Source organism: Tursiops truncatus, chromosome 4 (assembly GCF_011762595.2).
Source record: "Tursiops truncatus isolate mTurTru1 chromosome 4, mTurTru1.mat.Y, whole genome shotgun sequence".
Classification (NCBI taxonomy): Eukaryota; Metazoa; Chordata; class Mammalia; order Artiodactyla; family Delphinidae; genus Tursiops; species Tursiops truncatus.
This window is the reverse complement of record NC_047037.1, coordinates 69,181,869-69,200,201: the sequence shown is the minus strand read 5'-3', so window position 1 is coordinate 69,200,201 and position 18,333 is coordinate 69,181,869. Positions and strand designations below refer to the sequence as shown.

The 18,333-nt window shown below is 36.5% G+C and overlaps 1 protein-coding gene across 7 annotated transcripts in view; it reads right to left on the bottom strand.

Moving 5' to 3' along the window:
- The window catches only part of OPA1 (OPA1 mitochondrial dynamin like GTPase), a 108,086-nt gene extending 90,976 nt beyond the window's left edge, over nucleotides 1-17,110 (bottom strand). For 2 of the 7 annotated variants that reach the window (XM_073804036.1, XM_019923047.3), the window contains exons 1-6: nucleotides 16,914-17,110; nucleotides 13,003-13,321; nucleotides 12,245-12,341; nucleotides 9,433-9,540; nucleotides 8,327-8,380; nucleotides 7,574-7,641 (exon numbers count right to left, since the gene is read on the bottom strand). In XM_073804036.1, coding sequence (XP_073660137.1) covers nucleotides 7,574-7,641; nucleotides 8,327-8,380; nucleotides 9,433-9,540; nucleotides 12,245-12,341; nucleotides 13,003-13,321; nucleotides 16,914-16,945 — 678 coding nt within the window. In that variant the 5' untranslated portion in view covers nucleotides 16,946-17,110. Of the gene's footprint in view, nucleotides 1-7,573; nucleotides 7,642-8,326; nucleotides 8,381-9,432; nucleotides 9,541-12,244; nucleotides 12,342-13,002; nucleotides 13,322-16,828 lie in introns of all 7 variants that reach the window. The other 5 variants (XM_019923048.3, XM_019923050.3, XM_019923049.3 and 2 more) reach the window with 4 other exon arrangements.
- Nucleotides 17,111-18,333: the final 1,223 nt, after the last annotated feature.

Here is an 18,333-nt window from a genome sequence, read left to right as displayed (position 1 = left end):
TCTGATGCAATGTATTCACTTGTGACATGAAACGAAAATACATGTCATTTTCTGTACAGTGTTTTTAATTGCTGTCTATTAGATAATCAACCTCAAGAAATGTAGGAGAAAAAACAACTAGCAATTGACAATGTCAGGAACCTTATATTTTCTCAATTAGAAACCCTAAAAAGGCAAAGTTCCAATGAATGAGGTCACTCTTTAATTTTACAAGAATAGTTTACCTGGGAGAACAATTTTTACCAAGTTATAATAATAAAAAGAATTAGGAAAACTAACACTCATTAGGAGTTTCAAATAGCTTCACAGCTTTATAAAATAACTGCCAAAAATATTCTATTTTGTATAGTACAATTATAAAGTTTCTTAAAATGAAATATTGGTTAACGTTACATTCAAATTTTAATTAGTAGACTCACCTGGAGGCTTAATAACTTAGTTTATATAATCCAAAGATTTATATAAATAAAAAAGTTTACAAGAAATAAATACAAATAGAAAAGATGTATTACAGTAAAGCACTTTAAATTAAGGGAAATATTAGCAAACAATTAGGGGGATTTTTATTTTGTTTGATTCTTAGTTTTAATACATTAAGTTATACCAACATAATGAAACTGGTTGACTTACTATATAAATCAAAGGATGAAACTGGTTGATATTTCTTCATGAAAAGTAAGAGAACATCAAAGTGGCAAGTAACATAACTAAACTTTCAACATTTGTTTCCAAATTCAATAGTACAAAATATATTTATAAAAACCTGCGGTTATCTTTTAACATGTATCTTTTAAATAAACACTTTTATGGTCATTGATAAATCTATCAAAGAAATGCAATGCCAACTCACTACCCTCATCATTCCCATAATATTTTATGTCCTTTTTTTTTTCATTTTTTGTATCACTGTCTTTCATCAAGCAGAAAGAAAAGTAATCCAACTCATTTTTATTCATTTAGTCATTTATCATAATCACTTCTTCTACTCATCCAAGTGTTTAGATTTCTCAAAACAGTTCCCTTTTAAAGATGGCTTCCCATGTTGGCTTACACATTAGTGTACCTGTGCTTTAATTAACATAATACCCAGTAGTATAAGTTATAAAATGCTAAAGCAGTGAGAAAATATTCCACATTTCTTAACTGTGCTGGTCTATCAGGCACAGGATTCTTGTTTATTCATAGCTTAAACACCCCTCCCTAATCCACTGTTTATATGTACATACAAAGTGTATGGTAAATATCTAATATCTATTACAAGAAAAACACCCTCTCTTTCTAGTGACACCTCACTTCCCTTCCAAGTCTGTTACTGAAGCACTTTTATGTGAAGGTAGTTGAAATTAACTGTTACCTCCTAAAAAAAGTAGGAAGAAAACAAGAATTAGACACAGAAAAAGCTATATACACTATACTAAAAAAGGTTACCATTATCCAACTTTAGGCATCAAATCTCACCCTAAGCACAGCTGGATTAGCTTTTAAAGCTAAGGTTTGTGGAATAAGGAAGGGAAAAATGTGTGTGCCTCCTGTGCAAGATGAGGCATTTGTTCATGCCTCCTTACATGAACAGAACACTTTTACTCAATAAATATTTTCCCAAGTTCAGACATTCTTCTCTCAAGAAACAGCACATAATTGTTTTTTAAATGATATATATTACATTAAAAATGTACTAATTGTGATCTTTAACAATAGTTATTGTAAACAACCACAGATGAATACTCTCTAAACATCTCCTGGTTACTGTCAATTTGACGCTGCAGTTCTCATAGTCCCATATTTCATGTACAGTGTTCTCGGGTTTTTAAAAAAGTGTAACGTCAGACCAAGAAAATCAGTGATAACTCCAGAAACCAAAATGTCAACTGAAAATGCTGCAAATACCTCTAGAAGTTGATAAGCTTGTTAGAAAATATTTTTAAAAATCTTGAAATTATGACTCATTCTTATGTGAATACATTTAAAATGCTATATTTTTGGGAATTCCCTGGCAGTCCAGTGGTTGGCACTTGGCGCTCTCACTGCTGGGGCCCTGGGTTCGATCCTTGGTTGGGGAACTAAGATCCCACAACCCGGGAGGCATGGCCAAAAAAATAAAATAAAATAAAATAAAATATTGGGTTGGCCAAAAAGTTTGTTTGGGTTTTTCTGTAAGCTATGGAAAAACCCGAACGAACTTTTTGGCCAACCCAATACTATATTTTTAACAGTATTCTAAAGGGCCCATACCTTGTTTGTTTTTATACCTAACACACAGAATAAGGCCTGACACTTCAGATGTGTTATGGCCAGCACCTAGGATAGGGCTTGGCCCATGTCTGTTGCTTGAATGAATTAAATGATAACCTACTTTTACCTAAAAACGCACACAGTTTACAGCACAAAATCCAAATTGGGTTTCCTAAAAATTGCCTATTATGTAAATAAGCTACACATCAACCCTACAGTCCATTTTCCCACTTATCACAATCCCCAGAACAGATTCAACAGGAATTAAGGGGAGGAAATTAATCAAATAATGTTAATATGCTAACTCATGGAATAATTCTAAGTCTTAGATGATAATAATCATTATTATTATCATTACATTAGTATTCATTTAGTTTTATCATGTGCCAAGATCTTGTGCTAAAGGGCTTTACGAAATGCTCACAATAACCCTTATCAGGTAGGGTTCCCCCTATTACTGAAGAGGAAACCAAAAACTCAGAGAAGCTAAGGAACTTATCCAAGGTCACACAGCTCAGAAAACAGGAAAGACAGAGTCTGAATACAAGCAGTGTGACTCCAAAGTCTACACCTGATACCTGTTAGCTCTACAGTCTCACTATTTTCAAAGTGCCTTTGACCCTTCACGTTCAATTTACATTTAAATAAGGAAAATGGTAAAAGTGCAATATTTCGGAGGGCAAATGTAAATTACTCTTTAGAGAAGGAGTTGACAAAGTACAGTGGTCTACCTGAGTAGTCCTAGAGACCACAGGTTTGCAAACCTAAAATATTTACCATCTGGCCTCTAAGGAAAAGCTTGCCAACCCGTTTTATTAGTTTTAAAAGTAACTTGGGTCCAGAAAAGAACTTCGTGAAAGTGAAGACTTCTTTCCGCTTCCATTTAAAAAATATTCCTAGGCACTAAACTACTTTTCAAAGTTTGAATAATTCTGCTATTTCATTAGCTAAAAAGATCTATTTTCCTATTTTCCTCCCTCCCAGTAATATATAATTCAGCTCAAGATATTCACAGCCAACTAAAATATGTTTATTATTGGATATCAGAAAGAAGTATGTCTTTCTACTTGAATTATTTAATTTGCTCCAACTGAGAAATATCGCATCCTATTTGGACAATTTCTACAAATAATTTATTTCAAGAGATGAACAAATCAGTCTATTACCAATAGTTTTTATCGATAATACAATTTCTACCAAATCCCCTTTGTTCTAAATTATTACCTAAAAATAGTGTTATGTACACAGTATTTATTTAATGTTTTTTAAATGACATAAAAATGCAATATGCTTATTATTAAGGAATAAAACAAGTATCTAACCAAGTATAGTTGCCAATTGTTAGCTGCTTAGGAAACCTAAGTTTCCTGAATCTGCGGCTACTTGATGGTGCTGGTTGTGAGAATTTCATTTTGCCACAGTTTACATTATTTGTTGCATGAGGAATCCCAGAAATGTTAAGTCCTACTTAAGCAACACTGCTTTGTTACAACTCAGAATTCCAAGTATAAGTGCTACCTTCACATTCTTGCTCTCTTCAATAGTTGTCAAATATTGAAGGCCAGGAGAAATTCAAAGGTAATCAGAGCAAAAAGACACATTACATAAAATCTTTGGGCCCACTCTTGTTAGCATTAATCAAATTTGCTTACTTTTTTTTTTTTTTTTTTTTTTTGCGGTACGCGGGCCTCTTACTGCTGTGGCCTCTCCCGTTGCGGAGCACAGGCTCCGGACGTGCAGGCTCAGCGGCCATGGCTCACGGGCCCAGCCGCTCTGCGGCATGTGGGATCTTCCCGGACCGGGGCACGAACCCGCGTCCCCTGCATCGGCAGGCGGACTCTCAACCACTGCGCCACCAGGGAAGCCCCAAATTTGCTTACTTTAAATCAGACTTTTACTGAGTTAAATCAACTGATGAATTGTGTTAAGAGTTCAGCATTATCCTAGGCGCTCTGAGAACAGAGATTTTGTGATAGAAATAGCCTATTAAACAGTAAGAATGAAAGCCAAAGTAAATAGTGTTTCATCTGTAAAATGTTTTAGATTGTTAAGAGAATAATTATTGGGACTAAAATGGTTATGGAAGGCTTCACAGAGGTGACAACTGAACTGGGCTTTCAGGATGAGTGGAAATTAGGCAGAGAAAAGGGAAGAGAGATATTTCAGAGGGTAGGTATAAAATAAGTAAAGCCACACAAATAAGAATTACAGTAACGTGGAAAGGAAGATAATTACTATTTAATGATTATTTTTAAAAGAGTAACAATACTTTTTATGATTTGGACTTCAAATATTTTCTATAAATTATAAATGGGCTTGTACCCTTCAGAATGACCATATTCCTTACTTCTATGAGATGTTTATGAGCCATCAGAAACATGACAGAACAAAAGCACAGATAATGTCTCATTTAGCAAATTAATTTTCACTAGAACACAACAATGTTACTGAATCTAAAAAAAGGAGATACACTAAGTGGTCCTGTCACCTATATATACTATGACTGATATACAGAAATCTACTGACTTACAAACCAGGTGAGTCCATTAATTCACTAAAAAAGGCTTGTCACTCCAATTCCGAATTTGTCTTCAGGTAGTTCTAAAGGTCTCCAGGTCTCACTAAGGGCTCTTTCTAATATTTTTCTATAGTGAACACAAGTTTAAAATTTTTTGACTAACTAAAAGCATTTACTAAAATGTGGTTTCAGTATTTTTCCATTTTTTATTTATCAAAAATACGTAGAAGAACTTTTGATAAACATTACTGTCCACAAACTGAACGGATATAAATACAGGCAAAATCAAAGAAACTTGAGGTTTAGTTAGCCTGTGTAGCATTATGTGGGAATAGATGCTTTTTGACTTTTTGAAGACCTCAATCACAACTTTCCAGAACACCTAAAAGTCCAGGGACCCCAGACTGGGAACCACCAGTAATCTGTCTATTGTGTGGTTCATTCTGCCTGACTCAAGTCAATCTGGCATCTGTGTTCCTGCAACTCCCTGTCACTTTCACTTCGGTTGACTTAGAAAGGTTCCTAATTGTCCCTCTACTTGCCAGCACTTTTCCAGATGTGTTCTCTTATTAGAAAGAACAAGTTTTCTTTTTACTTCTAGTCGAAATGTTTTTAATCTATTACTACATTAAAAAAATCTGATTCACATTTACTTTTACATTTCTAATAGAAGTCTAGCCAGAAACTTTGGTATAAACCCAACAATCATTAAGCTAAGGCATGAACACCATTTTAAATCTTGGGGCTCTCAGACACCAGACTGAACCAATCAAAAAGGTATCACCTGAACTCTGGATGCCATCCTACCACCTCTGATTATTGCCCAAATTTTCAAATTTGATGCTTTAGAATAATTTCAAAAAGGCTTCTGCTAAGGTCTCCCTTTCCGTGCTTACATTCAACCATCAATTTACAGACAAGTCTCTTACAATCAGTTTATCTGCATCTTGTCTGAGTAGTTCATTATTTTCAAATAGCACAGGTAATAGTCAAGCCTTGAAAACATAATGCTGCATATTAATAAAATTTAAAACCACTAGTTGAGGTTGAAAATACTTTTTCTGTAAACATTTATACTAGCATTTAATACTATCTGATTTAACCTATAATGAAAACGGCTTAATTTATAACAAATAGTTGGAAATAATTGGTGCGTTTTTAATGGGCAAGATAATCACCATAAATTATGGAAAAGTTAAAAAGGAGCAGTCTACAACAGCACTTATCTTCAAGCAAAGTAAATTATAAAATAAAGCAATAAATTTGCTCTCGTGTCTACTGTATAAAATAAAATCTGTAAATATAAATTCCCAGAGATCAGTTCTCTTGTTTCTTCTATACTGCAGAGCTCTTGATCATTTATCAGTTACTACTCATTTATCACCTTAGCAGGATTTTAAGGGAATTATCTGTCAGGACCTAAACAGGATTCTCATTTACCAAAACAATCCTAGGCCATATCAGAAAAGAACAGAGATGCAAGCCTCCCTTAACTGATCTAGGCAACAAGAAATCCTGTCGCTCAAAAACCATACTACCATACTTGTAACAGGGGTTCCTTCTCCCCAGTTAGATTAGCTTTTCTCTACACATTAAGTCTATCTGCATTAAGGGCCTTGGCTCAAAATAAGCTGTGCATCATAGGCTAATTTCTATTCAAATGTTTCTTTCCAGTAGCAGGTATATTCAAGGGTATCCCTTGGTTAAAATAATGCCAGTGGAAAAGGTTATCAAAAATGATCAAGTTAAAAGGCAAACACACACACATATACACACACATTTTGAAAAATGTTTTCTCCAAAAGATCAAGTTAAAAGACAAAAGAAAAAAAATCTTTTGAAATATAATTAAAACTTGGAATATCATGTAAAAAGCTCAAAGTTGAAGGACAGGAAACAAGATGGAAATCTATACATAGGAATTACTTTCTTTCTGCTTCCCCAAAAAACATAAAATTATTTACCTCAATGATTTAAAACCATAATAACCTTCATCATTTAATTTTTAAATGTTCATATTGAATTTTTAAATGTTCATGAGTATTTTTTCCAGATATTTATTTATCTAGGTTATTATTTAAAAAGAAAAACTTCCAAGGAATCAGTTATCTTACCAATTTCAAAAGACGAAAAGAATTAAGAGTAAGACAATATCAGGTTAACATATTAATATAAATACACAACAATGCACGTTATTCTACATCAGCAATTCTCCTAAAAGTTTCATATGGGTTTTAATGCATGAATTGAAATTAACATATCCTAAATAACCCCATACATAATTTTGTTGACTAGCAATGTAACAGAAGTCTATTTATCCCTTAGTAACAAACTTGCCGTTCCCTTAATATTTCCCCTAACTGTATACCATGAAACATTAGTCCCTAGAAGGTATTTCATGGAAGAAGGGCTTTGTTGCTAAATAAATCTGGAAAACCCTGCACACTTTGACTTCTCTTAGAGATTCACAATGCACATGCATATATTAAGGTCTGAGAAATCCTAGGGAAAAGAAAAGAAGCCTGCTTGTTTTATTTATACCAGCTTTCCCCCACACATACTTAACAACAAAACCCTTTGTTGGGGACAACCCTGGAAACTAATATTTCACAGACATATTTGAGGGAAACTGGCTTCTCCAATTATATTTCCAGAACTGTTGAATAATACCTTGCATTTTGTACCAAGAATAATAACAATACCTCCACTGGATGCTTTTATGTTTGCTTCTCGGATGCTACCATTTTCAGATCTTCCAGGGTAGGTAAAAACTTTAAAAAATCTTTCAAGACTATCTACGTGAAGAATGCTCCTTTATACGTACCTTTCTATAAGGCTTGTCACTTTCAGACCCGGCATCTGTCGCTCTAAATGCCGTTTCTCCAGGTGAACCTTAAAGATAAATATGCAGTCCTTTAAATTTTCCAGTGAAGTCAATAGCCTAAACTAAATTCCAAATTATGTTTAGTCGGTTGAAAGATAAAAGGATTTTTAGAGCAAAAATCACTTTTTGGAAAGCTATTCTTATTTTAAGGAACACAGTGGTTAAGCTAAGAAAAAAATTTTCAAAACCATTATAGGACATGTTTAACTGATTTTTTAAAGTATCACTGAAAATTACAATAAAAAATAAGGCAATCTTTGATAAGGATTATTTTACATGAGAGTACTTACAGTTCAGCCATACACTACTGCCATTACAGACCATATACAGTAAAAAAATTAAATTAAAAATGTCAACTGTGACAGGACAGATGAGACAAATTAAAATGACTTTCATTTCAATTAATAGAAACAAACACATCAGGTTCAAGAAACTATTTTGGTTAACCAAACTTTCTTTTTAATAACTTTAATCTTATAATATAGACACATATTTAGGAATTTTAGTTTTACCACAAAAAAATTATTTTATTATTTCCACCTAAAGGATAATGAATTTGCCCAATATAATTCTGACATTTTAAAATTTAGCATAAGCAATATTATAAATTTGGTCTGCAATTTTATTTGCAGCTAGTTTATTAGATGCATTTAAAAGGCATGTTAAGATCAGCAAAAATATCTGTTTACACACCTAACAAGAGAAGTAGGTCAGAAGCTTCTATGACTTCACTAACCAATTTGTGACCTGTGAAAAATCAGCAAAGGGGGAAATAGAAATGTAAAATTTAACAATGAGCAAACAAAGATGTCTGAGACCTCAGATTTATATCATGATAGGGCAGAATTGGGCAAATACACCAGGACTAGTCTTAGTAAATTCTACTCATTATGGTCCGTTATAATTAAATTTGTTTTAAAATCACCAAATCGGCTCTAACCAGTTATGAACAGTAAACACATAGGAAGTGTCATCTACTTGTCAAGAGCAAGTGATTTATTTTTCCCTCACTGACTAAAGCCAAGCATGTTTAAGTTCTTGCAAATTTTCATTTTCTTGGGCCAAACAAAAATTAAAACCACGGGGACTTCCCTGGTGGTCCAGTGGTTAAGACTCTGTGCTTCCACTGCAGGGGGCACAGGTTTGAACCCTGGTCAGGGAACTATGATCCCGTGTGCCGCGTGGCACTGCCAAAAAATAAAAATAAATTTAAAAAATAGTAAAACCACAGAGCAAAAAAACGTTGTGTTTATCCTTTTATCAAAAACTTGGCTTTTATTTGTACTAAATATTTTCATTTAAAAGATGGAAATAGGGACTTCCCTGGTGGTGCAGTGGCTGAGAATCCGCCTACCAACGCGGGGGACATAGGTTCGAGCCCTGATCCGGGAAGATCTCACATGCTGCGGAGCAACTAAGTCCGTGAGCCACAACTACTGAGCCTACACTCTAGAGCCCGCGAGCCACAACTACTGAGCCCACGTGCCACAACTACTGAAGCCCGCATGCCTAGAGCCCATGCTCCGCAACAAAAGAAGCCACCGCAATGAAAAGCCCTCCTGCCGCAAGGAAGAGTAGCCCCCGCTCGCCGCAACTAGAGAAAGCCCACGCGCAGCAATGAAGACCCAATGCAGCTAAAAATAAATAAACAAAATAAATAAATTTATTTTTAAAAATGTTAATTTAAAATAATAAATAAATAAATAAAAGATGGAAATAAACAAATGAATACATTTTAAGTATTTTTCCTCTGTGTTTCCCGACATTTTAAATGAGATCAAACACACGTCCTTCCTTACCTGTGGTGAAAAAGTCCTTCAATAAGCTGAGGCTTTCAACAATCTTGTCAAAGTCAGGTGCCAATTTTGCAAGGTCCTCTGAATCAGGAAGGGCTTTTCTAATTTTCTCTGGAGAAGAGAAAAGAAACAGTCTCAAAATAAGAATTTGACTATTGAAACATGCATACAATTTAAATAATTATATATAAACTTAAATGTTTTTTTCCATTTTTCTCCCTATTCCAACTATAACTGCTACGTATATCTGAAACAATGTGTTATTCTGATGATCTTCTACAAGCCACGAAAAATTTTTTAAAAAGACTCACCAAACATACGGTTTAGAGGGTTATCTTTGATTTATAAGTTAAATGCCTTGAGACAGAAACACTGTATAAATGTTAACACTGGATTGGAAACAGAAGTATTTTTGGGGAGGAAGTCACAGCAGAAAGGCAATGAATCAAAGAAAAAAGAAAAATCCTTTGTAGCACCTGACCTGAATTCAAAAAAAAGTGATGAAATCCCAGTTCAAGTTTAAGAACAGAATTCCATTACTCTTCTCTCTCCTTTTGTATTCCCTAGGAAAACTTACACTTGTTACCACTTCAAAAAACTGTCTCTGAACTCAAGACAAGCCATTACTTTATTATTGCTAGTTTTATTTATAAAGTGATCAAGTATTTATTTTTGTTTACAAATACTCAACAATTTTGTCAAAGTTTGGTACAACTTTACAGTGTCTTCTGAATTAGGAAGGGCTTTTCTAATTTTCTCTGGAGAAGATAAAACACGAAGTTTCTCAAAATAAGAATATGTATTAGGTCTTATTCTAAGTGCTATAAAAGCACTAACTTGTTTAATCTTCATGTCAATGCTACAAAACAGTTCTCATCAACCACATTTTACAGACGAGGAATGGGGCACAGAGGTTAAGTAACAGGACCTGCACATACAGCAAAGTGGGGGAGTCACGTTTAAGCCTAGACAGTCTAGCTTCAGAACCCAGGCTTGCAGTCACTACAGCGTGGGATTAGTGAATGCATACCGTTAAAAGCTCTTCTCATAAACGTTAGAAAAGTAATTTGAAGGAGTGCTTTTCCTGTAAATATCTTTGTCAATGCAACAATTTTACCTTTAAGACAGTGCTGTGAATAGTGCATGCAGAGATCAAATCCACCCCCATATACACCTAAGCTAAAGTCTAAAAAATGTCTACACAAAGTCTTAAAAAAGAGACCTGAGGAAAATAATTTCATCAGAAAAAAAATCTTTTTCTAAAGATCACCATGAGTTACTGGCAATCATAACTACCAAATATACTTTTTTTCTCATCTATCTATTATTTGAAAAAGGGAACAATGAAAGACTAACAGGAGAAATTACTCTGGACACTAGCAGGCTTTTAAGGAATCTGGTTACAAAAAGTAGAGGTAACCAAGGTACTCAATCAAAGGGAGCTAGTTAGGTGAAGCACAGTGCATCTGTTCTGGGTAACATCATACAACATTGAAAATGATATTCAAGAAGGCTGCTCGGCAGAGTAGAAAATGCTGACAAATGTGTTAGGTAGCAAAAGACAAGATAGCAAAGTGTATGTTCACTATGACTATATAATTCTTAAAAAGCAAAGTAAAATATTAACCACATACACAAAATAGGTACAATTAAAAGAAACTGATCCCTAAGGATAGTGGCAGCTGTGTTAAACTGATGAACTAGTGGATGATTTTTTTTCTTACCATTTTTTTCTCCTATTCTATTACTTTTATCATTAAAATAAAACTGCTACAACCAGCCATCATCAAAAAATCTACAAACATCGTGGTGTGATGAACTGGGAGACTGGGATTGACATATATAAACTAATGCGTATAAAGTGGATAACTAATAAGAACCTGCTGTATAAAAAAAAAAATCTACAAACAATAAATGCTGGAGAGGGTGTGGAGAAAAGGGAACCCTCCTGCACTGTTGGTGGGAATATAAATTGATATAGCCACTATGGAGAACAGTATGGAGGTTCCTTAAAAAACTAAAAATAGAATTACCATATGACCCAGCAATCCCACTACTGGGCATATACCCAGAGAAAACCATAATTCAAAAAGACACATGCACCCCAATGTTCATTGCAGCACTATTTACAATAGCCAGGTCATGGAAGCAACCTAAGTGTCCATCAACAGAGGAATGGATAAAGATGTGGCACATATATACAATGGAATATTGCTCAGCCATAAAAAGAAACAAAACTAGTTATTTGTAGTGAGGTGGATGGACCTAGAGTCTGTCATACACAGTGAATTAAGTCAGAAAGAGAAAAACATATACCATATGCTAACACATATATATGGAATCAAAAAAAAAAAGGTTCTAATGAACCTAGGGGCAGGACAGGAATAAAGACGCAGACGTAGAGAATGGACTTGAGGACACGGGGAGGGGGAAGGGTAAGCTGGGACGAAGTGAGAGAGTAGTACTGACATATATACACAACCAAATGTAAAATAGATAGCTAGTGGGAAGCAGCTGCATAGCACAGGGAGATCAGCTCAGTGGTTTGAGACCACCTAGAGCGGTGGGATAGGGAGGGTGGGAGGGAGGCGCAAGAGGGAGGGGATATGGGGATATATGTATATGTATAGCGGATTCACTTTGTTATACAGCAGAAACTAACAGACCATTGTAAAGCAATTATACTCCAATAAAGATGTCAAAAAAAAAAAAAACTGCTACAACCTTAAACTTCGAGTTAAGGAGCTATCTCAATACAACTATTTCTCTTTCCTAAAGATACAACCAAGAAAAGTATTTTAATGTTGATACAAACCCAAATCGATATACTCATCAATCTCCCATACAATGTCAGGCACAATCCATTTATAGTCACTAAGGTCAGGTATCATGTCTTTCCACTGATCAAAAGTCTGAAAGATAAGAAAGTATGCCAATCAAATGATCTGAATGCCATATCAAATATTAAAAAAAACTATTTAAATTTATTTTGTTAAAACATGCTAAGCTACTAAGAGCAATGTATTATGTTCAGAATTTTTAGAAACAAAGTGGCCTCTGCTCTTCTAAAAGTAAATTAGCAGACAAGCATATAAAACATGTAAATGCTCCTTTACTAAATACAGAAAATGGAAAAATTCAAAATGTACTCCTATTGCAAATGGGTTTCATGATTTGGCTTTAAACAACACTGAGGAATACAAGGAAGACAGACCACGGATCAGGATACCCTGCCTTTGGTCCCAGAGCTGCCACAAAGTAGTTGCATGAGCATGCCACTTACTTCCCTGCCTGTGCTACTAAATGGCAAAGCTGAAAATCAAACCTAAGTGTTCTTACTCCCAGACCAGTGCTCCTTCCATTAGGCCATTTTCATCTCTTATAATAACTAAGATTCAGAGAGCATTTTCCTATTAGCACCATTAAAACAGTTTAGCACATAATAGAGACACACAATAAATGTTTAAACATCTAATTACATTCTACTGCACTAAAGAAAAACGACATATGCTAAGAAACTTTAAAACAATCATGCTGGAATAACTGGAAAAGCAGTAGGAAAGTTAACCTCACCTTTTTGGCTGTATAGCCACCCCCAACAGCAGATCCGAGTATGAGATACCGAAGTTTTAAGAGTCTTGCAGCTAATCTCGCTGGCCAAAAATTTCTGTGGGGCTGGTAGCCATATTTAATTGGAGAAAGTTTCAGTTTACGTAAAGGAAGGTTAGTTAGAGAGGAGAACTGCTGAAATGAGGTCCTGAAGTGGGGTCTTTGAAGCTTTAAGATAGGATGATGCGAATGATAAATACTTCGTGATACCAGATGCAGTTTTTGTAGTGGTAAGCTTCCTTTTGTTCCAGAGCTGTGTTTCACTAAGGACTGGCAGACCTCACTGAAAGAAAAATAGGTGTGGAGGAAAGATCAGATGGGGAAACAATGCAAAGGAAACGATATAAAAGAGCAATATGCAAAAGGGAAAACACACAGGCACACACGACCAATCACACTGTGTCTTACGATAGCCCACAGTTACTAACCATTTACTGTGTGCCAGGCACTGCTGCAGCAGGAGCTAACTCATCTGATCCTGCTGATAATCCTATGATAAAAGTACTAGTATCGTCCCCATTTTACCAACGAGGAAAAGGCGGACAGACATAAGTAAGTTGCTGAAGTCCCCACTGACATAAGGAGTAAAGGAAGGATTCAAACCTAGGCAGTGGGACTCCAGAGCCTGTCCCCTAATTTACTATATGTGGACTATGATCCTGGTCCAAGAAATCAAAACTGAAATCAAAAAAGGTAGAGACTTATTTTATTAACTACTGACAGCTATTTGCTGTCAGTAAAGTTGAAAACAAAATATCTTTGTATAGTGACATATCCGAACTAAACTCATCATGGTAATCATTTTGAAATGGTATAGAAATACCAAATCACCATGTTGTGTAATAGGAACTAACACAGTGTTGTAGGTCAATTATACTTCAAAAACACACACACATAGAAAAGAGATCAGATTTGTGGTCACCAGAGGAAGGGGGTGGCAGAAGGGGGAATTGAATGAAGGCAGTCAAAAGGTACAAATTTAGAGTTCTAAGATAAATAAATACTAAGACTGTAATGTACAACATGATAAATACAATTAACAGGCTGTATGTTATATATGAAAGTTAAGACAGTAAATCCTGAGAATTCTCATCACAAAAAATATTTTTTTCTATTTCTTTAATTTTGTGTCTGTATGAGACGACGGCTGTTCACTAAACTTACTATGGTCATCATTTCATGATGTATATAAGTCACATCACTATGCTATGCACCTTAAACCTATACAGTGCTGTATGTCAATTACACCTCAGTAAAACTGGAAGAAAAGATGTGCTGTAATAGCAAAAAATGTTACCACTTAAATATCTAATATTAAGAACAGAAATTTATAAACTATGGTACATAAACAAAAGAGAATACTGAGAATACTGTGTATAGCCATTGAAGTGATAAATACGAAGACCGTGTAGATATACGAAAAGATTTCATGTAATGTTAGGCTAAAATGGTGGTACGAAAATAAATGTGAATTATGGATGCACCTATACAAAAAAAGGCGTGTAAACTTTTACTTTTAAGCACAGAAGTTCCAGTAGCTTATAACATCTATTCTTTGCCCTCTCATCTATGTTTCACAATCCTGAGATGGTCCAGGAATGGAAATTAAGGAAAAATTAACACCTCATGTACCTGGCTCCCCAGAAAAGAAAGAAAGAAGGGGGAATACCCCAAAGAGAAAAGAATCTAAATGCACATGTTACTATCTGAACTCTTCCCTCCTGTCCTTCCTGGCAGAGAATGAAAGTCTCCTACGAACAAACATACGCCTGATTATCTTATTCAACACACCGTCATAGTGCTTACTATGGGCCAGGCCCCATACTAAAGAATAAATTTTTAATTCATTTAGTTACATGGGAGTAGAAATATCTTAAGGAAAAGGAATCAAGGAACATTGAAATAATGTTGTGAAGACGGACAGTGAGGGGAAAGGGGTACCTAACTGCCAGGCATTATGACAGATGTTTACACAAATGCTACTGTTAACTCTCAGAAAAACCCAGTAAGGTAAGTATCCTTATTTGACCAACTTGCTTTTTTTAAACTGTGTCTTGCCTAAGGTAGAATGACTAGTGAATGGTGGAAAAGGAATTTGAATATATACTTCTATATATTAGGCCAAACTAAAAATCAAATGTGATGCAAAACAAGGCTCCCCGACCCCAACTCCAGAAATCATCTATTCACACTCATCCATCATCTCCTTTTAATCTATGTACTGTTTCCTAGCATGTTATTATTTTTTCAACAAGTTTATGCAAATATTTATTGCACCTAAATAAATGTTGTCCATTGGTCTTCTGACATGTCTATGAGCACATATTTAGATATATATGTCAAAGAATGTTTATTTATTAAAGAGTAAGAATTAAATGTACTCCTTCATAACATGCATAGGAACTACATCAAAAGACAAACTCCAGAACTTGGGGCATCTGACCTTACGCATCTCTACTTCAGCAGGCAGCTAAACTGTGCTATCAACATAAGACATTTTAAGTCATGACTACAGAGTCAAAAGTAACTTTAGAAACAATTTAGCCGACAGCATCCAATTGAATAAACAATTATCAGTTGATAATTAGTTGGTTGGAAACTCAATTTTTAAAGTTTTTCCTACATATCTTAATTGCTCCAACAAAGTACGCTATTTTCTGCAAAGTCTTTTCTTATGTAAAGAAAATTAGATATATTTCCCCAGTAAATACTGAGGAGTAGAAATAAAAAGGTTGTAAATAACTTAGTTCAGTACCAAGGGCTGTGGATTTACTCAGAAATTAAAATTCCATGACATTAGAAGTAACTTATTCAATCAATTATTCTAATTGACTGAAACTTCAACTATTGTATGCCATTCAGTTCTAAATTTAGATTCAAATTAACCTTCACAAAACAAATGGATCCCCTCTCTTATAAACACTATAAATTACACCACTTAAAAACGTTCCAAAAAAAAATTCAAGACAGGTGTTTAGAGACTGAGTTAATTCAGGAAAACCAAGTTTTTCCAACCTTGCTTGATGTATGTTACTTCTCATCAAATGCCTGCAACAATGAGTTAAACCTGAAGATATCTAAGGATACTAGAACACAGCTACGTGTAAAGATTAAAGTCAAATTTAATTTCATTAAAATGCACATAGTAACCCATAGAAATATAAATACTTCTATGATTTTCGGTTTAGGATTAACACAGACCAGGGCAACAATAACACAGTGATTAGAAAGGTGGTGCTACATTCACCACCTCACATCCAAAAAGCAAGTCTCCCTTCCTAAACACTGAAAAAAGCTGCTATTTAGAGAATATCTCTAATCACCATCTCTGACACTACATGTATGCGTCACCGCTCCAGATCTGACTCCAAATCATGTTCACTCAGCGTACTAAGGAAAGAGGCAAAGTCCCCTTCACCCCGAGAGAGGAGCTCAGGTACCTGCAAAAGCAATGTAAGCTGGCATGGAGGCAGAAGCCAAAGACAGTGAGAATTAAGAGACGCGGCAAGGGTGACACATGGTTAGAGTCATAGAGCCCGGACAGAAACAAGAAGCCACCAGAGACAGAGATAACAGCGAGGACAGAAGGGTGAAAGGGGCAGGCACAAAAGGACAATAGAAAAGGCCAAGACTGAAAAGCGCCCAGAATCTTCCGAGGGGCATAGGAACACGGACAGGGGCCAGTACGGGGGACAGCACCTAGGTAAGCCTAGTCAGGGCACCTGTCACTCCGGGTCCTCAAAAATATCCCGGAATCCTCCAACTGCTCTCTGCTTGGCCTGAGAGTTACCTGCACATTCTGTATGTCGTGATGGGACAACCTCGTTTTCTGGAGGCCCCGGAAATAACGGGGCCAGGTCGGAGCCCGCACTTACCAGGCCACGGCAGCCCGGCGTAGTCGCCACATCCCGCCAGCGAGGAGGTCACACAGGCGCCGAGGCGGCCGGGGGGAGCCCCTGTGTCAGCCCCAGTCCGGCTCCTACTCCAGGAATGACCGAAGAAGAGGCCCTCGGCAACAAGGGCACAGAGCAGCCACTGCGGACCTCCCAATAGCGAATGGACTTCCGTGAGAGCCTGCTCAGCACCCGTACTCGGTCCGTCGGGCAAACCTCCACCCCACCCCTCTTCCTAGGAGGGCAGCACAAACGGTCCGGGGGAGGACTCACGCATGCGCTCAAAGCCTCTGTAGGAACCACAGTATTTTCCCCTCCCCTCCCCTCTTCCCTCCCTTCTCCCCAACCCGCCCCAACCCGCCCTTTTTGTTTCCAGAGTGGAGTGGTGAATTCGTGCCTCTCTGGTTAAAGACTTGGGGAGGGGAGGGGTCGAGGTGTGGGGGCAGGGGCTGAAGGGAGAGAAATACGGAGTGATAAATTCTTACTGGGTGGCTACCATTTGGAAAATTTGGTGTTGCAGGAGCATAGAGGAAATTAGGGAATACAAAATGAATACAGTACGGGGATAGAGTAATAGAACAGAGTAATGAAAACCCACGGCTGCCCCTTTGCCCTGCTCCTTTGTTTGGCCTCTTTGTTTACGAAGTACTTTCATATTCTTAGAGCAGTCTCCGGAGGCTGGAGAAGTACTGGACAAGTTAAATGCTTTAGAATCTCTGAAGGTCAGATCTAAGAGGGGTCATGAATTAGGAGACCTAAGGGCTTGGGACAAGCTTGTGCAGTTTATAAAGGCGTCAAAAATGATTTTGTTCATTTATTCCTTAACCGGCTTTCATCTGGCTTTTAATCACACTAATTTGTTGAAATTGCTGTTGTCAAAGCCTCCAACAATTCCATATTGCCAGTGGTCACGGGACCGCTCCGCGTTCAGCTCAGAATATTGGATCTCAGCACACTCCTTAATCGTCTTCCCTCTCCTGGCTTTCAGGACATCACATTCACCTTTTCTCAAGGACCTGCTACTCCCCAGTCTCCTTTGCCATTTCCTCCTCCCAGCCTCTAAACGTAGGATCTCTTGAGATACTGGACCCCTTCTCTTCTTTGTCTTCATTATCTAAGTAGTCTAAGTCAGTTCTATGACTTTAAATACGCTTTTCCCATTCCAACTCTTATCATTTTATGTTTTATGTGGAAACGGAGCCATACAAGGTATGTGGCTTGTGGAAGGTAGTGAAGTCAATTAGTGGCCCAATATCAGAGGGCTGGGTATGCCCGCTTCATTTTAAGAACTCCACCCCCGGCACATGCTACCCACAAAATTCCTTTCCCGTAATTATCAGACTCATAAGACAGTGTGCATCCATTCACAGTAACACCAAATATAGACCCAGCCTATGGTAGT